Source organism: Manis pentadactyla, chromosome X (genome assembly GCF_030020395.1).
Source record: "Manis pentadactyla isolate mManPen7 chromosome X, mManPen7.hap1, whole genome shotgun sequence".
Taxonomy (NCBI): Eukaryota; Metazoa; Chordata; class Mammalia; order Pholidota; family Manidae; genus Manis; species Manis pentadactyla.
Window position 1 is genome coordinate 66,293,879 of NC_080038.1, and position 27,410 is coordinate 66,321,288.

Sequence of the window (27,410 nt, forward strand, 5' to 3'; positions counted from 1 at the left end):
CCTATTGTACAGCAAAGCTTTTAAAATAATACAATTCAGAACTAATTCTCTCTTTCTTCCTTTTTGCCTATCAGGTCCCGCATGATCTAGTTCTTTCCTACTTTTCCAACCTTATCTCATGCCATTATCCTTTCCACAGTCTAGCACAGGGATTGGCAAACATTTTTGTAAAAGGCCAGAGAATAATTATCTTACACTTTTGGGCCATATGGTTTCTGTGATAACTGTTCAACTATGCTGTTGTAACAACAGGCAGCTGTAATAGACAATACACAATTAAATTATCTTGGCTTTATTTTTTTTTTTAAACTATATATGGACATGGACACTTGAATTTCATATAATTTTGATATGTCTTAAAATATTATTATTCTTTAGTTTATTATTCTTCTATCTGTGTACAAACCACTCTCAGGATACAGGCCATATCAAAATGATGCAGGAGGTCAGATTTATCCCATGAGCTGTAGCTTGCTGACCTCTACCTAGCCACAATATTTATTTACATTACATGGCAAGTACAACCCATTCCCTTTGTGTCTGACTTCTTTATCCTGAGATTTGGCTTTAAATGCAATGTTTTTACAGATTCCTTTTCTCCCTACCCTTTCTAAAACAAATATGCCCATCTCCCTTTGTCACTACATTCCTATTTTGCTTCAATTTTATCACAATATATAATTATGTGTATTTTTATTTCCTCATTTTTTCTCTGTCAATAGATTTTTAAGTTCCATTTGGTCAGAAATAATATCTGTTTGGATTTTATTCACTAGTGCCTAACACTTACTTATAACCTCATTTAACCTATCTAGTGCCTAACAGTTACTTATAACCTCATTTAACCTATCTCCAAATACAGTCACATTGGTGGTTAGGGCTTCAACATGTGAATTTGAGGAAGATACAATGCAGGCCATAACACCTAGATAAAAGATAATTACAACCTCATTTTTTTACCCAGAAGACAAAGTCTATGACAGCACAGTAGCTAATGTAAATCACATCCCCTGATTCTAATCTTAAGAGTATTTCCTAAGCCAGTAATCCATGTGTGTGAAAAAGAAATATTGTTCAGTCCTCCCTTTGCTTTACTGCTTTTTTTTTTCTTTTTTCAGACTCAGATAAGCAATACGAAAAGGAGCCTGAGAACATCTTTGGCAAAGAGCTTAATACAGTATTCATTCCCTTTGTGGATGAGCAATTAAAGGTGGAACCACTACCCAACATGTAAGTAGAGTCAGCAGTTGTTGTGGGGAATTTTAAAAGACACATAAGATGTAGCATAAATGGTAGAATGTTACGGATAGAAAGACTGTTCTACATATCACCTGATTAAGGTTCTAGCTTCGAGCCAAAAAACTAAACTTACCCAGACAAAAGTTTTCACTAAATTGGTAAAGTATATATTCCTCTTTATCTAGGTAGTTTTTTTCTTAATTTAAGTATATAGTTGATGTAGTCTTATATGAGTTTCAAGTGTACAACACACTGGTTCAACAGTTACCCATATATAAAATCCTCCCCTGCAACTAGTATGGCTACTATCTGTCAATATAGGAAGGTGTTACAAAATCACTGATTGTATTCTTTATGCTGTACTACTATCCCTCTCACCAACACCTTCTTTATCCATTCATCTATTGATGTATACTCACGTTGCTTCCAAATATTGGCTGTTGTAAAAAATGCAGCAATACACAGAGGGGTGCATATATCTTTTTGAATAAGGGATTTCATTTTCTTTGGGTAAATTCCTAGAAGTGGAATTGCAGGGTCAAATGATATTTCTACTTTTAGTTTTCTTGGGACCCTCCATTCTGCTTTCCACAGTAGCTGCACAAATTGACATTCCCACCAACAGTGCAGGAGGGTTCCCTTTTTTCCACATCCTTGGCAACAATTGTTATTTCTTGTCTTTTGGCTAGTGGCCATTCTGGCTGGTGTGAGGTGATATCTCATTGTGGTTTTGATTTGCATATCCCTGATGGTTAGCAATGTGGAGCATCTTTTCATGTGCCTATTGGCCATCTGTACTTTGGAAAAGGATCTGTTTAGGTCCAGTGCCCATTTTTTAATCAGATTATTTGTTTCTTGGGTGTTGAGGCATATGAGCTCTTTATATATTTTAGATGTTAACCCCTTATTGGATAAATCATTTATGAATATATTCTCCCATACTGTAGGTTGCCCTTTTGTCCTGCTGATGGTGTCCTTTGCTGTACAGAAACTTTTTAGATTGATGTAATCCCATTTTTTCATTTTTGATATTGTTTCCCTTGCCCAAGGACATGTGTCCAGGAAAAAATTGCTCATACTTATGTTCAAGAGATTTTTGCCTATGTTTTCTTCTAAGAGTTTTATGGTTTTATGTATTATATTCAGGTCTTTGATCCATTCTGAGTTTACTTTTATATATGGACTTAGGCAGTAATCCAATTTCATTCTCTTGCATGTACCTGTCTAGTTTCCAAACACCAGTTCTGGAAGATGCTCTTTTCCCCATTGTATATTCATAGCTCCTTTGTCATATATTAATTGACCATATATGCATGGGTTATATCTGGGTTCCCTATTCTGTTCCATTGATCTATGGGTCTGCTCTTGTGCGGCTGCCACATTGTTTTGATTACTATAGCTTTGTAGTGGAGCTTGATGTCAAAGAGTATAATCCCCCCAGCTTTGTTCTTCCTTCTCAGGATTGCTTTGGCTATTCAGGGTCTTTTGTGATTCCATACAAATTTTAGAACTATTTGTTCTAGTTAATGGAGAAATGTTGTTGGACTCTTCAGAGCGATTGCATTGAATCTGAAAATTGCTTTGGGCAAGATGGCCATATTCACAATGTTAATTTTTCCTATTCATGAGCATGGGATATATTACTATTGATTTGTGTCTTCAGTTTCATTCATGAATGTCTGATACTCTTTGGACTACAGGTCTTTCATCTCCCTGGTTAGGTTTATTCCTAGGTGTTTTATTCAATTTGTGTGTGTGTGTGTCTGTTGTATAGTTCTATGGTGTTTTTTTAAGATACTACTGATATACAATCTTATAAAGGTTTCACATGTGCAACATTGTGGTTATTATATTCACCCATATTACAATTCCCCCACATGCGCACCCCATTGTAGTCACTGTCCATCAGCATACTAAGATGCTGTAGAGTCACCACTTGTCTTTTCTGTGCTATACTGCCTTCCCTTTGACCCCCCTACATTATGTGGGCTAATCATAATGCCCCTTGGTCCCCTTCTCCCTCTCTCCCTATGCAGCCTCCCACCCCTTTCCCTTTGGTAATCCCTAGTCCCTACTTGGAGTCTGTGAGTCTGCTGTTGTTTTGTTTCTTCAGTTTTGCTGTGTTATTATACTCCACAAATGAGTGAAATCATTTGGTACTTGTCTTTCTCTGCCTGGCTTATTTCAATGAGCATAATACCCTCTAGCTCCATCCATGTTGTTGCAAATGGTAGGATTTGTTTTCTTCTTATGGCTGAATAATATTCCATTGTGTATATGTACCACCTCTTTATCCATTCATCTACTGATGAACACTTAGGTTGCTTCCATATCTTGGCTATTGTAAATAGTGCTGTGATAAACATAGGGGTGCATGTCTTTTTGAATCTGTGATCTTGTTTTCTTTGGGTAAATTCCTAGTAGTGGAATTCCTGGGTCAAATGGTATTTCTATTTTTAGTTTTTTGAGGAACCTCCATGTTGCTTTCCACAATGGTTGAACCAATTTACATTCCCACCTACAGTATAGGAGGGTTCCCCTTTCTCAACATCCTTGCCAGCATTTGTTGTTACTTCTCTTTTGAATGTTGGCCATCCTAACTGATGTGAGGTAATATTTCACTGTGGCTTTAATTTGCATTTCCCTGATAATTAGCCACGTGCAGCATCTTTTCATGTGTCTGTTGGCCATATGAAATTCTTCTTTGGAGAAGTGTCTGTTCAAATCCTCTGCCCATTTATTAATTGACTTATTTGCTTTTTGGGTGCTGAGGCATGTGCATTCTTTATATAATTTTAGATGTAAGTTCCTTATGGATATGTCATTTACAAATATATTCTCCCATACTATAGGATTCCTCTTTGTTGTACTGATGGTGTCCTTTGCTGTACAGAAACTTCAGTTTGATGTAGTCCCATTTGTTCATTTTTGCTTTTGTTTCTGTTGCCTGAGATGTGTTCAGAAAAAAGTTGCTCATGTTTCTATTCATAATTCTGCCTGTGTTTTCTTCTAAGAGTTTTATGGTTTCATGAATTACACTGAGGTATTTGATCTATTTCAAGTTTACTTCTGTGTATGGAGTTAGACAATAATCCAGTTTGATTCTCTTACATGTAGTTGTCCAGTTTTTCCAACACCAGTTGTTGAAGAGGCTGTCATTTCCCCATTGTATATACATGACTCCTTTATTGTATATTAATTGGCTCTATATGTTTGGGTTTATATCTGGGCGCTCAGTTCTGTTCCACTGATCCATGGGTCTATTTTTGTGCCATTACCAAATTGTTTTGATTACTGTGGCTCTGTATTACAGCTTGAAGTTGGGGAGCATAATCCCCCAAGCTTTATTCTTCTTTCTCAGAATTGCTTTAGCTATTTAGGGTGTTCAGGGTTCCATATGAATATTAGAACTATTTCTTCTAGTTTGTTGAAGAATGCTGTTGGAATTTTGACAGGGATTGCATTGAATCTGTAGATTGCTTTAGGCAGGATAGCCAGTTTGACAATATTAATTCTTCCTATCCATGAGCATGGGATGTATTTCTATTTATTGGTGCCTTCAATTTATTTCAAGAGTGTGCTATAGGTCTTTCACGTCCTTGGTGTTAGGTATATTCCTAGGTATTTTATTCTTTTTGTTGTAATTGTAAATAGAATTCTTTTCCTGATTTCTCTTTCTTCTAGTTCATCGTGACTATGTACGAATGCCACAGATTTCTGTGTATTAATTTTGTACCCTGTTACTCTGATGAATTCAGATATTCTAGTAGTTATGGGATGGACTCTTTTAAGGTTTTTAATGTACAGCATTATGTTATCTGTAAGCAGTGACAGTTTAACTTCTTTCTTACCAATCTGGATACCTTTTATTTCTTTGTGTTATCTGACTGCTGTGAATTTGACCTCCAGTATTGGGTTGAATAAAAGTGGTGAGAGTGGGCATCCTTGTCTTGTTCCCAATCTTAGAGGGAAAGCTTTCAGCTTTTTGTTGGTAAGAATGATGTTGGCTGTGGGTTTGTCATATATGGCCTTTATTATGTTGAGGTACTTGCCCTTTATATCCATTTAATTGAGAATTTTTATTAAGAATAGATGTTGAATTTTGTCAAGTGCTTTTTCACTATCTGTTGAGATGATCATGTGATTTTTGTCCTTTTTATTGATGTGGTGTATGACATTGATGGATTGTCGAATACTGTACCATCCTTGCATTCCTGGAGTAAATCCTACTTGATCATGATGGATGATCTTTTTGATGTATTTTTTAATTCGATTTGCTAATATTTTTTTGAGTATTGTTGCATCTGTGTTCATCAGGGATACTGTCCTGGTCTGTAATTTTCTGGGGTTTTTTTTGGTGTCTTTGCCTGGTTTTGGTATTAGAGTGATGGTGGCCTCATAGAATGAGTTTGGAAGTATTCCCTCCTCTTCCACTCTTTGGAAAACTTTAAGGAGGATGGGCATTAGGTCTTCCCTAAGTTTTTGATAAAAATCAGCAGTGAAGCCATCTGGACCAGGAATTTTGTTCTTTGGTAGTGTTTTCATTACCATTTCAATTTAATTGCTGGTAATTGGTCTATTCAGATTTTCTGTTTCTTCCTGGGTCAGTCTTGGAAGGTTGTCTTTTTCTAGAAAGTTGTCCACTTCTTCTAGTTTATCAAATTTGTTAGCATATAATTTTTCATAGTATTCTCTAATAATTCCTTGTATTGTTGTGGTGTCAGTGATTTTCTCTCATTTTTGATTCTCTTTATGTGTGTAGACTTTTTTTCTTGATAAGTTTTGCTAGCAGTTTATCTATTTTGTTAATTTTCTTGAAGAACCAGCTCCTGATTTAATTGATTCTTTCTATTGTTTTGTTCTTCTCAATTTTATTTATTTCTGCTCTGATCTTTGTTTTGTCCATCCTTCTACTGAGTTTGCACCTCATTTAGTCTTTTTCTACTTTCATTAATTGTGATTTTAGACTGTTCATTTGGGATTGTTCTTCTTTCTTAAGTTAAGCCTGTATTTCACTATACTTCCCTCTTAAAACATCCTTTGCTGCATCCAACAGAAATGGGGTCATTGAGTTGTGGCTTTCATTTGTCTCCATATATTGCTTGATCTCTGCTTTAATTTGGTCATTGATCCATTGATTATTTAGGACCATGTTGTTAATCCTCCATGTGTTTTGGGCTTTTTTGTTTTCTTTGCATAATTTATCTCTAGTTTCATACCTTTGTGTTCTGAGAAGGTGGTTGGAACAATTACAATCCTTCTGAATGTACTGAGGCTCTTTTTGTGTCCTACTGTGTGATACATTCTGGAAAATGTTCCATGTAGACTTGAGAAGACTGTGTATACTGCTGCTTTTGGACAGAGTGTTCAGTAGATGTCTCTTAGATCCATCTGTTCTAGTGTGTTGTTCAGTACCTGTGTCTTCTTACTTATTTTCTGTCTGGTTGGAGTGAGTGGTGTGTTGAAGTCTCCTAAAATGAATGCACTGCATTCTATTTCCCCCTTTAATTCTGTTAGTATTTGTTTCACATATGTAGGTGCTTCTGTGTTGGGTGCATAGATATTTATAATGGTAATATCCTTCTGTTGGACTGACCCCTTTATCATTATATCCTTCATTGTCTCTTGTTACTTTCTTTGTTTTGAAGCATATTTTGTCTGATAAAAGTACTTCAACTCCTGCTTTTTTCTCCTTGTTGTTTGCATGAAATATCTTTTTGCATCCCTTGACTTTTAGTCCGTGCATGTGTTTGGGTCTGAGGTGAGTCTCTTGTAAGCAGCATATAGATGGGTCTTGCTTTTTTATCCATTCTGTTACTCTGTGTCTTTTGATTGGTGCATTCAGTCCATTTACATTTATGGTGATTATTGAAAGATATGTATGTACTTATTACCATTGCAGGCTTCAGATTTGTGGTTACCAAAGGTTCAAGGTTAGTTTCTTTACTATCTAACTGTCTAACTTAACTCACTTATTACGCTATTATAAACACAGTCTGATGATTATTTCTCTCCCCTCTTTTTGTTCCTCCTCCACTCTTTATATGTTAGGTGCTTTATTCTGTACTCTTTGTGTTTCCTTTGACTGATTTTGTGGATAGCTGATTTTATTTTGCATTTAGTTAGTATTTGGTTGGCCTACTTTCTTAGCTGTGGTTTTATTTTCTCTGGTGACAGCTTTTTAGCCTCAGGCATACTTCCATCTAGAGCAGTCCCTTTAAAATACACTGTAGAGATGGTTTGTGGGAGGTATATTCCCTCAACTTATCTGGGAATTGTTTAATCCCTCCTTTAAATTTAAATGATAATCTTCTTTGATATAGTATTCTTGGTTTGAGGCCCTTCTGTTTCATTGCATTGAATATATCATGCCATTCCTTTCTGACCTGTAAGGTTTCTGCGGAGAAGTCTGATGATAGCCTGATGGGTTTTCCTTTGTAGGTCATCTTTTTACTCTCTCTGGCTGCTTTTAATACTCTGTCCTTGTCCTTGATCTTTGCCATTTTAATTTTTATATGTCTTTGTGTTGTCTTCCTTGGGTCCCTTGTGTTGGCAGATCTGTGTACCTCCATGGCCTGGGAGACTATCTCCTTCCCCAGATTGGGGAAGTTTTTAGAAATTACTTCCTCAAATACACTTTCTATCCCTTCTTCTCTCCTTTTTCTGATACCCCTGTAATGCGAATATTGTTCCATTTGGATTGGTCACACAGTTCTCTCAGTATTCTTTCATTCCTAGATATCCTATTTTCTCTGTGCCTCAGCTTCTCTGTGTTCCTCTGTCTAGTTTCTGTTTCATTTTCCGTCTCCTCTACTTCATCTAGTCTGCTTTTAAATCAACCCATTGTATATGTTATTTCAGGTACTGTATTTTTCAGTTTTTATCTCTGTCTTGAATTCCTCCCTGAGGTCTTGAATATTTTTCTGTACCTCTGCCAGCATGTTTATGATTTTTATTTTGAAATATCTTTCAAGAAGATTGATGTGTTCAGTTTCACTTGGCTCTCATGTTTGTGGGAATTTGGTTTGAACCAATTTCCTTTGATGTTTCCTATTTGTATGTGGCGCCCTCTAGTGCCCAAAAGCTCTTTGGTTCCTCCCCACCGCAGTGCCTGTCTCCACTGCCAGGACCAGTGGGCCAATTGCATAGGTAGGAGGCGATACGCTTTGTACTTGTAGCTGCCATAGACAGGGTCTCCCTCTGGTTGGCCTGGTGCAATGGTGGGGGCAGCTGGTTTTCAAGCTGGTGCTGGCCAGGAGAAACACGCAGTAGGCTGTGTATCATAGTGGGGCACCTTGGAGCTGTGTAGTCAGCCAGGGGCATGGAGCGCCTGAAGCTTCTGAAAGTTCTCAACCTGCTGGGCAGAGTGCGCCCGGACAACTTTGTCCACCTGTCCTTTCTCCTGAGCAGCAAGCTCTGCTCAATCCTTGCCCTTTCAGCATCCCTCACTGTTAGGAAGTCTCTCAGACTTCCTCTCTTTCTTTTGTCCCAGACCAGCCCGATGTGGATCTCTGTTTTACTCAGGCAGCTGGAATCTCAGTCTCTAAAAGTATTCTGCCTGTCTTAGCTTTCCAACCCATTAATCTCCAGTGCACCATGTTATGTAGGTTTGTGCTCCCAGAGAAGATCTACAGGGCTGGGTGTTCAGCTATCTTAGGCCTCCTCCGCCTCCCCACTCTGTTTCTCATTCTCCTGCCCATGACCTGGGGTGGGAGAACGGCTTGGGCCCTGCCAGATCACAGCTTTGGTACTTTACCCTTTTCCATGATGCCTGTTCTTTTCTCCAGGTGTATTCAGTCTGGCGCAGCCTTCTTTCCTGTTGCTCTTTCAGGATTAGTTGTATTAACTATATGTTCATATTATATGTTGTTTACGGAGAAGATTTCTGTCTCACCTCTCATTCTGCCATCTTTAATCCCTGTAGCCTACCAATTCAATTTCATTGCTGCTGCTTTGTCTGTTCAGTTTTTCTGTTTCTTCCTGTGTTATTCCTGGGAGGTTGTATTTTTCTAGGAATTTTCATGGTCTTTTTTACCATCTTTAAGTCATTATATATATATATATATATATATATATATATATATATATATATATATACACACATACATATACATATGCAGTCTTTCTGCCCAGTTGTATTTGCCATAGTTACTTCCTTAGTGTGTGTATGGGAGAAGGTGTCCGTCTTGCCTTCCTACTCTGCCATGTGAGCCTCTTGTAGTTTAATCTTGATAAAAAGAGTTTAGAGTGCCAAGGACCTGGTTTACTCTCACCAGCAGCAAGAAATTAAAAAGTATCTAGGTAGTTTTATATTACCATTACCCAACTTTTCTACATGTGAGTTCTTTCTCATTATTAATATTAATCCTTCTTGTTATAGTATAAGTAAATATTAATATGAGTCTATTATTGTAAAGAAGAGGCTTCCATGATTAAAATACTTTCGTCTGGAAAGAGAGCGGTAAACCCTTCAAACAGAAGCCTACAAGGGAGATTAAAAAAGAATGACCAGAGAAACTGAAGGTGAACCAGTAGAGAGAAACCTGACAGCAGCCAAGGAAGAAAAGTGGAGTCTAAAAAAGGGGAGAGGGTATGTCAACAGAAACAGGCAAACCAGTTCAGATGAGCATAGAGTCCATCAGATAGGGAGATTATTGGTGACTTTTACCAAACCTCTTGCAGTGGAGTTACAGGTGTAGAAGGATAATTATGGCAAATTGAAGAATAAAATTGTAATGAAGTGAAGATAGGAAGTCTCTGAAGAAATTCCCTGTGAGGCATCTCTTCTGTAGGGGTGAAGGTAAGAGAAAGAGTGAGTTTTTAGGCTAGGGATGGAAAGGTATGGAGGGAGTTATAACACATGCACTAGGAATAGCAATTCTAGTGAAACCAGGAACCTGGATAGTACACTGAGTTAATCATTCACTCAGGCAACAAATATCAAGAATCTGAATGTGCCAGGTAATGGAGATACAAAGGTGGTTAAAAATAGACCTTGGGGAAGAGGAGCCAAGATGGCGGCATGAGTAGGGTAGCAGAAATCTCTTACCAAAACCATATATATTTTTGAAAATACTACAAATACAACTATTCCTAAAAGAGAGACCAGAAGATACAGGACAACAGCCAGGCTACATCTACACTTGCGAGAACCTAGTGCCTCATGAAGGAGGTAAGATACAAGCTGTGGCCCAGTGGGACCCGAGCACACCGCCCACCCAAGCTCCCTGGCAGGAGGAGAGGAGTCAGAGTTGGGAGGGAGTGGGAATCCAGGACTGCTAAATACCCAGCACTAGTCATCCACACCAGGAGTGCAGATACACAGTGCATGGTGTGCTGGATACTAGGGAAACGGAACAGTAAGACCTGTGAGTGGGTTCCCACAGCCAGTGCCCTTGGGACAAAAGAAAAGCGAGTGCTTTTTGAAAGTCTTAAAGGGACAGGAGCCTCACAACTGGACGAAAGCATCCTGGGACACTCAGCCCAGCGGCTGGGAATCCCGGGGAACTCTGGGCACACTAAACTCCTGGGCGGGAATGCAGCTGTGAGGCCACTCACAGCGACAAACAGCCTCCCACACATTCCCCTTCTGGCATGGCCCTGCCATAGCAGAGCAGCTGCCTGAGACTGGCCACACCCACAGCAGCTATGCAGAGCATCCTCTGCAGCCACCTGGACCAGACTCAGAGGCCTGGTCAGTGTACAGCTGCCCAGCACAAGCTGCTAGGGTCGATGTTCTCAAAGAAGGGAAGGCGACAGGCAAGCAGGGAGGAACTTTGTTCTCCCAGCTAACACACATGCCAACTGCCTACCACTACCTCTATCGCCATGAAAAGGAAGAAGAATTTGATACAGACAAGAATAACCCAGACATCCCCTGAGAGGGAACCTGGAAAGATAGATTTAACCAATCTTCCTGAAAAAGAATTCAAAATAAAGGTCATAACCATGCTGATGGACCTGCAGAGAAATATGCAAGAGCTAAAGGATCAAGTTAGGAGGGAGAATACAGAAATAAAAAAATCTCGGGAAGGACTTAAAAGCAGAATGGACAAGGTGCAAGAGGCTGTTAATGGAATACAAATAAGAGAACAGTAACGCAGAGAAGCTGACACAGAGAGAGACAAAAGGATCTCCAGGAATGAAAGAATATTAAGAGAACTGTGTGACCAATCCAAATGGAACAATATCCATATTATAGGGGTATCAGAACAAGAAGAGAGATAAAAAGGGATAGAAAGTGTATTCGAAGAAATAATTGCTGAAAATTTCCCCATAGTCACTAAGACCACGGAAGCACACAGAACTCCCAACAGAAGGAATCCAAGGAGGACAACACCAAGACACATAAAAATTAAAATGGCAAAGATCAAGGACAAGGACAGAGTATTAAACGCAGCCAGAGAGTGAGAAAAGGTCACCTACAAAGAAAACCCATCAGGCTACCATCAGACTTCTCAACAGAAACTTTACAGGCCAGAAGAGAATGGCATGATATATTTAAGGCAATGAAACAGAAAGGCCTTGAACCAAGAATACTTTATCCAACATGTTTATCATTTAAATATGATGGGGGGATTACACAATTCCCAGACAAGCAAAATTTGAGGGAATTTTCCTCCCACAAACCACCTCTACAGGATATTTTAAAGGGACTGCTCTAGATGGAAGCACTCCTAAGGCTAAATAGATGTCACCAGAGAAAAGAAGATCACAGCAAAGAAAGCAGACCAACCAAATACTAACTAAAGGCAAAAAATAAAATCAACTACCACATAAGCAGTCAAAGGAAACACAAAAGAGCACAAAACAAAACACCTAGCATATGAAGAATGAAGGAGGAGGAATAAGAAGGGAGAGAAATAAAGAATTATCAGACTATGTTTATAATATCTCAATAAGCAAGTCAAGTTAGTAAGATAGTAAAGAAGCTAACCTTGAACCTTTGGTAACCACGAATCAAAAGTTTACAATGGCAAAAAGTGCATATCTTTCAATAATCACCCTAAATGTAAATGGACCCAATGTACCAATCAAAAGACACAGAGTAACAGAATGGATAAAAAAGCAAGACCCAGAGGCAGAGCTAAGATGGTGGCATGAGTAGACCAGTGGAAATCTCCTCCCAAAACCATATATATTTTTGAAAATACAACAAATACAACTCTTCCTAAAAGAGAGACCAGAAGACACAGGACAACAGCCAGACTACATCCACACCTGCAAGAACCCAGCAACTCATGAAGGGGGTAAGGTACAAGCCACGGCCCGGCAGGACCCGAGCGCCCCTACCCCAGCTCCCGGAAGAAGGAGAGGAGTTAGAGTGGGGAGGGAGAGGGAGCCCAGGACTGCTAAATAGCCAGCCCTAGCCATCTGCACTGGAGTGGAGACACAGTGCATGTGTGGGGTGCTGGAAACTAGGGAAACAGGACAGTAAGACCTATGAGTGGGTCCCAGCAGCCAGAGCCCCGGGGACAAGAAAAGCAAGTGCTTTTTGAAAGTCTTAAAGAGACAGTGACCCCACAGCTGGATGGAAGGGTCCCGGAACACTTATCCCAGCAGCTGGGAATCCCGGGGAACTCCGGGCACCCTAAAACCCTGGGCAGAAGTACAGCTCAGAAGACCCTCATAGAGATGAACAGCCTCCCGGCAGTTTCCCCTCTGATTTGGCTCTGCCATATGAGAGCAGCAGCCGAGGCAAGCCACACCCACAGCAACCGAGCAGCTAAACTCCATAGTGGCCGGGCAAGAATCAAAAGCCCCGTCTGCGCGCAGTTGCCCAGCACAAGCCGCTAGAGGTCGCTGTTCTCCCAGGAGAGGAAGACCACATACCAGCAAGAAGGGACGTTCTCCCACCAGTCACATGCGCCAGCTCCGCAAACTACCTCTATCGCCATGAAAAGGCAGAAGAATTTGATACAGAACAAAATCACAGAGTCAACCCCTGTGAAGGAGATAGACCTAACCAGTCTTCCTGAAAAAGAATTCAAAATAAAGGTCATAAACATGCTGACAGAGCTGCACAGAAATATACAAGAGCTAAGGGATGATGTCCAGAGGGAGATTACAGAAATGAAACAATCTGTAAAAGGATGTATAAGCAGAATGGATAAGATGCAAGAGGCCGTTGATAAAATAGAAACCAGAGAAGAGGAACACATAGTAGCTGATGCAGAGAGAGATAAAAGCGTCTCCAGGATTGAAACAATATTAAGAGAACTGTGTGACCAATCTAAAAGGAACAATATCCGCATTATAGGGGCACCAAAAGAAGAAGAGAGAGAAAAAGGGATAGAAAGTGTCTTTGAAGAAATAATTGCGGAAAACCTCCCCAAACTGGGGGAGGAAATAATCTATCAGACCACGGAGGTACACAGAACTCCCAACAGAAGGGACACAAGGAGAACAACACCAAGCCACATTAAAATTAAAATGGCAAAGATCAAGGACAAGGACAGAGATTTAAAGGCAGCTAGAGAGAGGAAAAAGGTCACCAACAAAGGAAAACCCATCAGGCTATCATCAGACTTCTGAACAGAAAACGTACAGGCGAGAAGAGAATGGCATGATATATTTAATGCAATGAAACAGAAGGGCCTTGAACCAAGAATACTGTATCCAGCACATTTATCATTCAAATATGAAGAAGGGATTAAACAATTCCAAGACAAGCAAAAGTTGAGGGAATTTCCCTCCCACAAACCACCTCTACAGGGTACTTTACAGGGAATGTTCTAGATGGGAGCACTTGTAAGACTAAACAGATGTCACCAGAGAAAATAAAATCACAGCAAAGAAAGCAGACCAACGAATTACTAATTAAAGGCAAAAAATAAAATCAACTACCCACAAAAGCAGTTGAAGGAAACACAAAGAGCACAGAATAAAACAACCAACACATAAAGAATGGAGGAAGAGGAATAAGAAGGGAGAGAAATAAAGAATCACCAGACAGTGTTTACAACAGCTCAATAAGCGAGTTAAGTTAGACAGTAAGATAATAAAGAGGCTAACCTTGAACCTTTGGTAACCACGAATCCAAAGCCTGCAATGGCAATATATACTTTTCTTTCAATAATCACCCTAAATGTAAATGGACTGAATGCACCAATCAGAAGACACAGAGTAAAAGAATGGATAAAAAAGCAAGACCCATCTATATGCTGCTTGCAAGAGACTCACCTCAAACCCAAACACATGAACAGAACTAAAAGTCAAGGGATAGAAAAAGATATTTCATGCAAAGAACAGGGAGAAAAAAGCAGGTGTTGCAGTACTAGTATCAGATAAAATAGACAACAAAACAAAGAAAGTAACAAGAGATAAAGAAGGACATTACATACTGATAAAGGGGTCAGTCCAACAAGAGAATATAACCATTATAAATATCTATGCACCCAACACAGGAGCAACGGCATATGTGAAACAAATACTAACAGAACTGAAGGAGGAAATAGAATGCAATGCATTCATTTTAGGAGACTTCAACACGCCACTCACCCCAAAGGATAGAACCACTGGACAGAAAATAAGTAAGGACACGGAGGCATGAACAACACACTAGAACAGATGGACCTAATAGACATCTATAGCACTCTACATCCAAAAGCAACAGGATACACATTCTTCTCAAGTTCACATGGAACATTCTCAAGAATAGACCACATACAAGACCACAAAAAGAGCCCCAGTAAGTTCACGAAGACTGAAATTCTACCAACCAACTTCTCAGACCACAAAGGTAAAAAACTGGAAATAAATTGTACAAAGAAAGCAAACAGGCTCACACACACATGGAGGCGTAACTAGATGTTCCTAAATAATCAATGGATGAATGACCAAATTAAAATAGAGATTAAGCAATATATAGTAACAAATGACAACAACACAAAGCCCTAACTTCTGTGGGATACAGCAAAAGCAGTTTTAAGAGGAAAGTATATAGCAATCCAGGCATATTTAAAGAAGGAAGAACTATCCCAAATGAATAGTCTAAAGTCACAATTATCGAAACTGGAAAAAGAAGAACAAATGAGGCATAAATTAAGCAGAGGGAGGGACATAATAAAGAACAGAGAAAAAAATAAGTTAAATTGAGAAGAATAAAACAATAGAAAAAATCAGTGAAATGAAGAGCTGGTTCATCGAGAAAATAAACAAAATAGATAAGCCTCTAGCCAGACTTATCAAGAGAAAAAGAGAGTCAACACACATCAACAGAATCAGAAATGAGAAAGGAAAAATCACGACAGACACCACTGAAATACAAAGAATTATTAGAGAGTACTAGGAAAACCTATATGCTAACAAGCGGGGAAACCCAGGAGAAATGGACAACTTCCTAGAAAAATACAACCTTCCAAGACTGACCAAGAAAGAAACAGAAAATGTAAACAGACCAATTACCAGCAATGAAATTGAAGTGGTTATCAAAAAACTACCAAAGAACAAAACCCCCGGGCCAGATGGATTTACCTCGGAATATTTTCAGACATACAGAGAAGACATAATACCCATTCTCCTTAAAGTTTTACATAAAATAGAAGAGGAGGGAAAACTTCGAGACTCATTCTATGAAGACAGCATCAGTCTAATAACAAAACCAGGCAAAGACCTCACCAAAAAAGAAAATTACAGACCAATATCCCTGATGAACATAGATGCAAAAATGCTCAACAAAATATTAGCAAACTGAATTCAAAAGCACATCAAGAGGATCATACACCATGACCAAGTGGGTTTCATCTCAGGTATGCAAGGATGGTACAACATTCGAAAATCCATCAACATCATCCACCACATAAACAAAAAGGACAAAAATCACATGATCATTTCCATAGATGCTGAAAAAGCATTCAATGAAATTCAACATCCGTTCATGATAAAAACTCTCAACAAAATGGGTATAGAGGGCAAGTCGCTCAACATAATAAAGGCATACATGATAAACCCACAGCCAACATCATACTGAACAACGAGAAGCTGAAAGCTTTTCCTCTAAGATTGGGAACAAGACAGGGATGCCCACTCTCCCCACTGTTATTTAACATAGTATTGGAGGTATTAGCCACAGCAATTAGACCAAAGTAAGAAATACAAGGCATCCAGATTGGTAAAGAATAAAACAAACGGTCACTATTTGCAGAAGACATGATATTTTACATAAAAATCCCTAAAGACTCCACTCCAAAACTACTAGAACTAATACCAGAATTCAGCAAAGTTGCAGGATACAAAATTAATACACAGAAATCTGTGGCTTTCCTATACCCTACCAATGAGCTAGCAGAAAGAGAAATCAGGAAAAAAATTCCATTCACAATTGCATCAAAAAGAATAAAATACCTAGGAATAAACCTAACCAAGGAAGTGAAAAACCTATACCCTGAAAACTACAAGACACTCTTAAGAGGAATTAAAGAGGACACTAAGAAATGGAAACTCATCCCATCCTCTTGGCTAGGAAAAATTAATATTGTCAAAATGGCCATCCTGCCCATAGCGATCTACAGATTCAGTGCAATCCCTCTCAAATTACCAACAGCATTCTTCAACAAACTGGAACAAATAGTTCAAAAATTCATACGGAACCACCAAATACCCCGAATAGCCAAAGCAATCCTGAGAAGGAAGAATAAAGTAGGAGGGGGAATCTCACTCCCCAACTTGAAGCTCTACTACAAAGCCACAGTAATCAAGACAATTTGGTACTGGCACAAGAACAGAGCCACAGACCAGTGGAACAGAATAGAGACTCCAGACATTAACCCAAACATATATGACCATTTAATATACGATAAAGGAACCAAGGACATATAATGGGGAAAATGACAGTCTCTTCAACAGATGGTGCTGGCAAAACTGGACAGCTACATGTAAGAGAATGAAACTGGATCACTGTCTAACCCCATACACAAAACTAAATACAAAATGGATCAAAGACTTGAATGTAACTCATGAAACCATAAAACTCTTAGAAAAAAATATAGCCAAAAATCTCTTAGACATAAACATGAGTGACCTCTTCTTGAACATATCTCCCCGGGCAAGGGAAACAAAAGCAAAAATGAACAAATGGGACTATATCAAGCTGAAAAGCTTCTGTACAGCAAAGGACACCATCAATAGAACAAAAAGGTATCCTACAGTATGGGAGAATATATTCATAAATGACAGATCTGATAAAGGGTTGACATCCAAAATATATAAAGAGCTCACACACCTCAACAAACAAAAAGCAAATAATCCAATTAAAAAATGGGCAGAGGAGCTGAACAGACGTTCTCCAAGGTAGAAATTCAGATGGCCAACAGACACATGAAAAGATGCTCCACATTGCTTGTCATCAGAGAAATGCAAATTAAAACCACAATGAGATATCATCTCACACCAGTAAGGATGGCTACCATCCAAAAGACAAACAACAACAAATGTTGGCGAGATTGTGGAGAAAGGGGAACCCTCCTACACTGCTGCTGGGAATGTAAATTAGTTCAACCATTGAGGAAAGCAGTATGGAGGTTGCTCAAAATGCTCAAAATAGAAATACCATTTGACCCAGGAATTCCACTTCTAGGAATTTACCCCAAGAATGCAGCACTCCAGTTTGAAAAAGACAGATGCACCCCTATGTTTATTGCTGCACTATTTACAATAGCCAAGATATTGAAGCAACCTAAATGTCCATCAGTAGATGAATGGATAAAGAAGATATGGTACATATACACAATGGAATATTACTCAGGTATAAGAAAAAAACAGATCCTACCATTTGCAACAACATGGATGTAGCTATAGGGTATTATGCTCAGTGAAATAAGCCAGGTGGATAAAGACAAGTACCAAATGATTTCACTCATATGTGGAGTATAAGAACAAAAGAAAACTGAAGGAATAAAACAGCAGCAGAAGCACAGAACCCAAGAATGGACTAACAGTTACCAAAGGGAAAGGGAAGAAAAAAGAAAGGGGGCATTACGATTAACATGTATAGTGGGGGGGGGCATGGGGAGGGCTGTGCAACACAGAGAAGACAAGTAGTGATTTTACAGCATCATACTATGTTGATGGACAGTGACTGTGAAGGGGTATGTGGGGGGGAATTGGTAAAGGGGGGAGCCTAGTAAACATAATATCCTTCATGTAATTGTAGATTAATGATAAAATAAAACTAATAAAGAAAATATGAGAAGAAAGATGGTTCTTTCCTCTTAAGACTTCTTTTTCTGTATCCCACAGTAGTTGGGGCTTTGTGTTTTTGTTGTCATTTGTTTCCATATATTGCTGGATCTCCATTTTAATTTGGTCATTCATCCATTGATGATTTAGGAGCCTGTTGTAAAGCCTCCATGTGTTTGTGAGGCTTTTTGCTTCCTTTGAACAGTTTTTTTCTAGTTTTATGCCTTTTTGGTCTGAAAAGTTGGTTGGTAGGATTTCAATCTTTTGGAATTACTGAGGCTCTTTTTGTGGCCTACTATGTAGTCTATTCTGGAGAATGTTCCATGTGCACTTGAGTAGAATATGTATCCTGTTGCTTTTGGATGTAGAGTTCTATAGATGTCTGTTAGGTCCATCTGTTCTAGTGTGTTGTTTAGTGCCTCTGTGTCCTTACTTATTTTCTGTCTGGTGGATCTGTCCTTTGGAGTGAGTGGTGTGTTGAAGTCTCCCAAAATGAATGCATTGCATTCTATTTCCTCCTTTAATTCTGTTAGTATTTGTTTCACATATGTTGGTGCTCCTGTTTTCGGTGCATATATATTTATAATGCTTATATCTTCTTGTTGGACTGAGACCTTTATCATTATGTAATGTCCTTCTTTATCTGTTGTTACTTTCTTTATTTTGAAGTCTATTTTGTCTGATACTAGTATTGCAACACCTGCTTTTTTCTTTCTGTTGTTTGCATGAAATATCTTTTTCCATCTCTTGACTTTAAGTCTGTGCATGTCTTTGGGTCTGAGGTGAGACTCTTGTTAAGCAGCATATGGATGGTTCTTGCTTTTTTATCCATTCTATTTCTCTTTGTCTTTTGATTGGTGCATTTAGTCAATTTACATTTAGGGTGATTATTGAAAGGTATGTACTTATTGCCATTGCAGGCTTTAAGTTTGTGGTTACCAAAGGTTCAAGGTTAGCTTCTTTACTATCTTACTGCCTAACTTAACTCACGTATTGAGCTATTATAAACACAGTCTGATGATTCTTTATTTCTCTCCCTTCTTATTCTTCCTCCTCCCTTCTTCATATGTTGGGTGTTTTGTTCTGTGCTCTTTATAGGTGTGCTCCCATATAGAGCAGTCTCTGTAAGATGCCCTGTAGAGGTGGTTTGTGGGAGGGAGATTCCCTCAACTTTTGCTTGTCTGGGAATTGTTTAATCCCTCCTTCATATTTAAATGATAATCGTGCTGGATACAGTATTCTTGCTTCAAGGCCCTTCTGTTTCATTGCATTAAGTATATCATGCCATTCTCTTCTGGCCTGTAGGGTTTCTGTTGAGATGATAGCCTGATGGGTTTTCCTGTGACCTTTTTTTTCTCTCTGGCTGCCTTTAGTACTATGTCCTTGTCTTTGATCTTTGCCATTTTAATTATTATGTGTCTTGGTGTTGCCCTCCTTGGATCCCTTGTCATGGTAGTTCTGTGTACCTCTGTGGTCTGAGAGGCCATTTCCTCCCCTAGTTTGTGGACGTTTTCATTAATTATTTCTTCAAAGACACTTTCTATCCCTTTTTCTTTCTCTTCTTCTTCTGGTACCCCTATAATGCAGATATTGTTCCGTTTCAATTGGTCACACAGTTCTCTTAAAATTCTTTCATTCCTGGAGATCCTTTTATCTCTCTCTGCATCAGCTTCTCTGCGTTCCTGTTCTCTGTTTTCTAGTCCATTAATGGTCTCTTGCATCTCGTCCATTCTGTTTTGAAGTCCTTCCAGAGATTGTTTTATTCTGTATTCTCCCTCCTTAGTTCTTGCATATTTCTTTGCAAGTCCATCAGCATTGTTATGACTTTTGTTTTGAATTCTTTTTCAGGAAGATTGGTTAGATCTATCTCCCCAGGTTCCTTCTCAGGGGAAGGTGTAGAAGCTGTCTGAGTTAGTCTTGTCTGGATCAAATTTTTTGCCTTTTCATGTTGATAGGTGCAGTGTTGTGCTATTGACTGTCAGCTGGGAGAGTCAAGACTCTTTCCACTTGGCTCCTGGCCTTTCTTTACTGGGACAACTGCGACCCCTAGTGGCTCGTGTTGGGTAATTGCATGTAGATTAGGTCTCTAACTTGCCCGGCGGGTATGGGGAAGCTCCCTTGCTGAGGGTGTGGCCAGCCTCCAGCTGCTGCTCTGCTATGGCGGGGCCCCAGAGGGGTAATGGACGGGGGACTGTTTGGCTGTTTACCTCCATGAGGGGTCTCAGAGCTGTTGCCCAGGGGGTTAGTGTGCCCAGAGTTCCCTGGAATTTCCAGCTGCTAGACTGTGACCCTGGATGCTTCCACCCAGCTGTGGGGTCCCTGTCCCTTTAAGACTTTCAAAAAGCATTCGGTTTTGTTTGTCACAGGGGCGCCAGCTGCTGGACCTGCTCACAGGTCTTACTGTCCTGCTTCCCTAGTTTCCAGCACCCCACGCATGCACTGTGTCTGCGCTCTGGTGCGGATGGCTAGGGCTGACTATTTAGCAGTCCTGGGCTCCCTCTCCCTCCCCGCTCTGACTCCTCTCCTCCCGCCGGGAGCTGGGGTGAGGGGCCTCAGGTCCCGCTGGGCTGCGGCTTGTATCTTACCCCTTTCACCAGGCGCTGGGTTCTTGCAGGTGTGGATGTGGCTGTTGTCCTGTGTCTTCTGGTCTCTCTTTTAGGGATAGTTGTATTTGTTGTATTTTCAAAAATATATGTTTTTGGGAGGAGATTCCCACTGTCCTACTCACGCCGCCATCTTGGCTCCGCCCTCCTGCTTTCTTCTAATATTTTACTCCAACATTCTTAGGGGGTCTTGGGCATCATGAAATCAAGAACATCCTCGTTAGCAGCTACTACCACCATGTCACCAACATATCCACCACCCCCAAGCAGCTTCGTTCTCCATCACAGAAGTCTTCAGCAGCAGCTACAATTTGCACCCTTATCAGGCCCTCTACATTTCCCAATCACTGGGCCTTCACTATCATATTTTCTCCAATCTTCCCTTTACCTGTCATTAGTGCCACCTCTTGTCCATCCCCAAGGTAAGTCAATTCAACTTTATTAGAAGGGTTGTCAGAAGTAAAGCATGCCCAAACTCCTCAAAGACACTGTATCTTGGCAATTCTTGACCCTTTCAAGGGGATATGATTATTTGACTATTACTATGTAAAATAGAAAATATATGCTCCAGTTTCAAACCAGATAGCTTGCAGTAAAACTGACCACTTATCTGAGCTCATTTTTCCATTTTCATGAGTTATAATATTAGATATATAAATATAACACAACTCAGTTCTATTATGTAACATATGCCTATTACCCAAGAAAGTAGTACTGTGCCTCTGCTACCAAATGTATAAACTGAATCATTTGTTTGTGAACCAGGAGTTAGGAAACTTTTTCTGTAAAGAGCCAGAGAGTAAACAGACTACGTCAGGGTTTCTCAGTGTCAACAGTGTTGGCATTTGGGTCCAGAAAATTCTTTGCTGGGGCAGGACTGCCTGTGCACTGTACAATGTTTAGAAGCATCCTTTGCTTCCACCCACTGCGTGCCAATAGCATGGAGCTCCAGTTATGACAACTAGAATATCTTCCAAATATTGCCAAATATTTCTTATGGGATAAAAATGATCCCAGTTGAGAATGATTAGTACGAGTCTTGCAGTCCATATGCCCACTGTCACAACTACTCACTAGTGCCATTATAGCATAAAAGCAGCCTTAGACAATATGCAAACAAATGCGCATGGCTGTTTACCAATAAATTTTATTCGCGGAAATTGAAACTTCAATTTCATGTAATTTTCACATGCATTTATAAATGTAAAAGCCATTCTTTGTGGGCTGTACAAAAACAGGTGGTGAGCTGTATTTTCCAAACCTTGTGTTTTTTTTAATTTTAATATTTTATATAAACCAGTATATCTAAATATTTCAATATGTGCTCACTATAAAATTATTTATATGTTCACATTATTTAAAAAATAAATCCAGTGTGTATTTTAAATAACACATCTCAATTTAGACTGATCACATTGTAAGTACTCAATAGGCATATACAATTAGTGGCTACCATATTAGGCTATGATGCCCTGGAATATTTTGTTGTAAATATTAGGTATACTGCCTATCATGGGGCTCTATTCGATGAGAACATGAGGTCACTTTCTCTTTGAAGGTAAAGCCCTTTAACAGGATAAAGCACTCTAACTCCTTTTAGTGGTTCAAGCCCACCAAGTGATCAACTGAAAGTAAGATTAAAGTTCCTATCTTGGAAAGAAGGTCCTGGAAACTCACCATGACAGTTTTCATCCAGTTCATGATTGTATTTCTGACTGGCAATTCAAGATGTTTATTTGATTTATTAGTTTCTTCTTTCTTATTTTGAATAAAATGAATCAATCCCAGAAGGTTTGGCAAACAATCAATGCTTTGGTATAAGTAAGTTTCTGGGTCTGCAAACTGAGACTTCTCCCCTGCAGATTCTGGATTTGGCATGCCTAAAAGAGCCAGATAACCTTTTTTCTTTCATTCAACAGATAGCAGGTATGTATCAGTTAGTGCAATGTAAATAGAGCCATCTATTGAAATCTCCATGTAATTACACATTACAGAAAATGTTTTAATATGGTAAACATAAGATAGCTTATAATTGAAATCTCACCATTAAAAAAGACACAACTTCACATATACATCCACATACATGAAGAAATTGTCAATATTCAAAGCAAATACTGAAAACACAGGTAGTCCTCATTTTGCACAGTTGCAGAATGCATGGATTACAGTTATCATGGTTTAGTTAAATAATAGTCCTCCAACAACACAGTTCCAATTTTACATTGGTATATTGACTATCAGTAATTGAATAAAGTACAAACTTCACTGTTAGCTCTTCAGTACATAAATTACTGTGTAAATAACATACATACATCATGGACAATGACCAATCACATCATTTTTTTCAGTCTTCTGGTAATTGGCCACTAAGCATCTAGTCAGTTCATATGCAGAGAGCAAAGTATATGTTTGTGTTGTATGTGTTTATGTTGCCTCTTTGTTTCCCAGTGATAAACCCGTGTGATATTTAACAAAAATGTATAGTGAAGGAGGAAAATGGCCAATAAAGATGAAAGGTCAAGAAAGAAACTAAAGCAGTAATATTGAAAGTAAAACTCAAATCAAGGGTAAATGGAGTTAAAGAAGAAATAGCTGACCATGGGAATGCCTACACTACCACTGGTTGAAGAGGTTCCATGTATGAAGCTAGATATCATATAAATGAGGAATCTGGTTGTGATGCCCAACCTGTTTTAGATTGATGGCTTATATTTTCATTAGGGATTATCAGGTATGCGAAAACAGTAGGTGTTAAGTGTGGTAAAATTGTAGCACATCCTTATTTTGACTTTCAGTTCCCAAGATTATCTGTGACCAGTATATGTTTGGTGAGGATGTGGAGAAAGGGAAACCCTCCTACACTGCTGGTGGGAATGTAAATTAGTTCAACCATTGTGGAAAACGGTATGGAGGTTCCTCAAAAAACTAACTTTTTTGTTTAATACAAAAAACGACTGCTGTTTTTACTATTAAATATCACAGCTAATAGTGGAACAGTGATATGCCTTCAACCCATATGTTTTCTAGCTAAACTCTACCACACAACAGAGTGATCCTCAAATTATCCTCACCTTGAATAATATCCACTCTGGAGTAGTGTGAAAGCCAAGCACAAAGGAACTAAATAAGAAAAACAGAGTACATCTGACTTATTTTAAATCCATTATCTTGTTTCCATGAGGTTTTCTCACAGGTTTTATGTATATATGGTACGGGAGTGCATGAACTAATGCCAATTCTTATTTTCCAAAGTTGTTGAAACATTAACGGGGCAAACTCTTAGAACTCACATTGAACTTTTTTTTGTTTTTTTTTTTAATTTTAGTATCATTAATCTAAAATTACATGAGGAACATTGTTTACTAGACTCCCCCCTTCACCAAGTTGGCCCCCAAACCCCATCACAGTCACCGTCCATCAGCGTAGTAAGATGCTGTAGAATCACTACTTGTCTACTCTGTGTTGCACAGCTCTCCATGTGACCCCCACACATTATACATGCTAACTGTTATGCCCCCTTCCTTCCCCCCCTTATCCCACCCTTCCCACCCATCCTCCCCAGTCTCTTTCCCTTTGGTAACTATTAGTCCATTCTTGGGTACTGTGATTCTGCTGCTGTTTTGTTCCTTAAGTTTGTTCTTTGTTTTTATACTCCACATATGAGTAAAATCATTTGGTACTTGTCTTTCTCCACCTGGCTTATTTCACTGAGCATAATACCCCCTAGCTCCATCCATATTGTTGCAAATGGTAGGATTTGTTTTCTTCTTATGGCTGAATAATACTCCATTGTGTATATGTACCACATCTTCTTTATCCATTCATCTACTGACGGACACTTAGGTTGCTTCCAATTCTTGGCTTTTGTGAATAGTGCTGCGATAAAAACGGGTGCATCTGTCTTTTTCAAACTGGGCTGCTGCATTCTTAGGGTAAATTCTTATAAGTAGAATTCCTGGGTCAAATGGTATTTCTATTTTGAGCTTTTTGAGGAACCTCCATACTGCATTCCACAGTGGTTGAACTAATTTACATTCCCACCAGCAGTGTAGGAGGGTTCCCCTTTCTCCACAACCTTGCGAACATTTATTGTTGTTTGTCTTTTGGATGGTGGTAATCCTTACTGGTGTGAGGTGATATCTCATTGTGGTTTTAATTTGCATTTCTCTGATGATTAGCGATGTGGAGCATCTTTTCATGTGCCTGCTGGCCATCTGAATTTCTTGTTTGGAGAACTGTTCAGCTCCTCTGCCCATTTTTTAATTGCATTATTTGCTTTTTGTTTGTTGAGGTACATGAGCTCTTTATATATTTTGGATGTCAACCCTTTACCAAATCTGTCACTTATGAATATATTCTCACATACTGTAAGATACCTTTTTGTTCTTTTGGTGATGTCCTTTGCTGTACAGAAGGTTTTAAGCTTGATATAGTCCCACTTGTTCATTTTAGCTTTTGTTTCCCTTGCCGGGGGTAATATGTTCATGAACAAGTCGCTCATCTCTATGTCCAAGAAATTTTTGCCTATGTTTTTTTCTAAGAGTTTTATGGTTTCATGACTTACATTCAGTTCTTTGATCCATTTCAAATTTACTTTTGTGTACGGGGTTAGACAATGATCCAGTTTAATTCTCTTACATGTAGCCATCCAGTTTTGCCAACAACAGCTGTTGAAGAGGCTGTCATTTCCCCATTGTATGTCCATGGCTCCCTTATCATATATTGATTGACCATATATGTTTGGGTAATATCTGGAGTCTCTATTCTGTTCCACTGGTCTGTGGCTCTGTTCTTGTGCCAGTACAAAATTGTCTTGATTACTGTGGCTTTGTAGAAGAGCTTAAAGTTGGGGAGTGAGATCCTCCCCACTTTATTCTTCCTTCTCAGGATTGCTTTGGCTATTTGGGGTCCTTGGTGGTTCCATATGAATTTTAAAACTATTTCTTCCAGTTCATTGAAGACTGCTGTTGGTATTTTGATAGGGATTGCATTGAATCTGTAGATTGCTTTAGGCTAGATGGCCATTCTGACAATATTAAATCGTCCTAGCCAAGAGCATGGGATGCGTTTCCATTTGTTAGTGTCCTCTTTAATTTCTCTTAAGAGTGTCTTGTTGTTTCAGGTATAGATTTTTTACTTCCTTGGTTATGTTTACTCCTAGGTATTTTATTCTTTTTGATACAATTGTGAATTGAATTGTTTTCAGATTTCTGTGTATTAATTTTGTATCCTGCAACTTTGCTGATTTCTGATATTAGTTCTAGTAGTTTTGGAATGGAGTCCTTAGGGTTTATTATGTACAATATCATGTCATCTGCATATAGTGACTTTGACTTCTTCTTTACCAATCTGGATGCCTTGTATTTCCTTCCTTTGTGTAATTGCTGTGGCTAGGAACTCCAGAACTATGTTGAATAACAGTGGGGAGAGTGGGCATCCCTGTCTTGATCCCGATCTTAGAGGAAAGGCTTTCAGCTTCTCAGTGCTAATTATGATGTTGGCTGTGGGTTTGTCATACCTTTATTATGTTGAGGTACTTGCCCTCTATACCCATTTTGTTGAGGGTTTTTATAATAAATGGATGTTGAATTTTGTCGAATGTTTTTTCAGTGTCTATGGAGATGATCATGTGGTTTTTGTCCTTTTTGTTGATGTGTTCGATGATGATGGATTTTCGACTATGGTACCATCCTTGCATCCCTGAGATGAATTCCACTTGATCATGCTGTATGATCCTCTGAATGTATTTTTGAATTCGGTTTGCTAATAGGTTTGTTGAGTATTGTTGCATTATGTTCATCAGGGGTATTCATCTGTAATTTTCTTTTTTAGTGGGGTCTTTGCCTGGCTTTAGTATTAAGGTGATGCTGGCTTCATCGAATGAGTTTGGAAGTATTCCCTCCTCTACTTTTTGGAAATCTTTAAGGAGAATGGGTATTATGTCTTCTATAAATGATGGATAAAATTCCGTGTTGAATTCATCTGGCTCGGGGGTTTTGCTCTTGGGTACTTTTTTGATTACCGCTTCAATTTCATTACTGGTAATTGGTCTGTTTAGATTTTCTGTTTCTTCCTTGGTCAGTCTTGGAAAGTTGTATTTTTCTAGGAAGGTTTCCTTTACTTCTAGGTTATCCAGTTTGTTAGCATATAGATTTTCATCGTATTCTCTCATAATTCTTTGTATTTCTGTGATGTCCATCGTGATTTTTCCTTTCTCATTTCTCATTCTGTTTATGTGTGTAGATACTCTTTTTCTCATAAGTCTTGCTAGGGGTTTATCTATTTTGTCTATTTCCTCAAAGAACTAGCTTTTGGTTTCCTTGATTTTTTCTACTGTTTTATTATTCTCAATTTTATGTATTTCTTCCGTGGTCTTTATTATGTCCCTCC

At 38.9% G+C, this 27,410-nt stretch overlaps 1 protein-coding gene across 2 annotated transcripts in view; it reads left to right on the forward strand.

Moving 5' to 3' along the window:
- CHIC1 (cysteine rich hydrophobic domain 1) overlaps positions 1–27,410 on the forward strand; it is a 143,677-nt gene that overhangs the window by 77,643 nt on the left and 38,624 nt on the right. For both annotated transcript variants that reach the window (XR_008995131.1, XM_036923925.2), the window contains one exon: positions 1,119–1,230. Coding sequence is in view for 1 of the 2 variants with exons in the window: in XM_036923925.2 (XP_036779820.2) it covers positions 1,119–1,208 (90 nt within the window). In the remaining variant the exon portion in view is untranslated. Of the gene's footprint in view, positions 1–1,118; positions 1,231–27,410 lie in introns of those variants that run through there.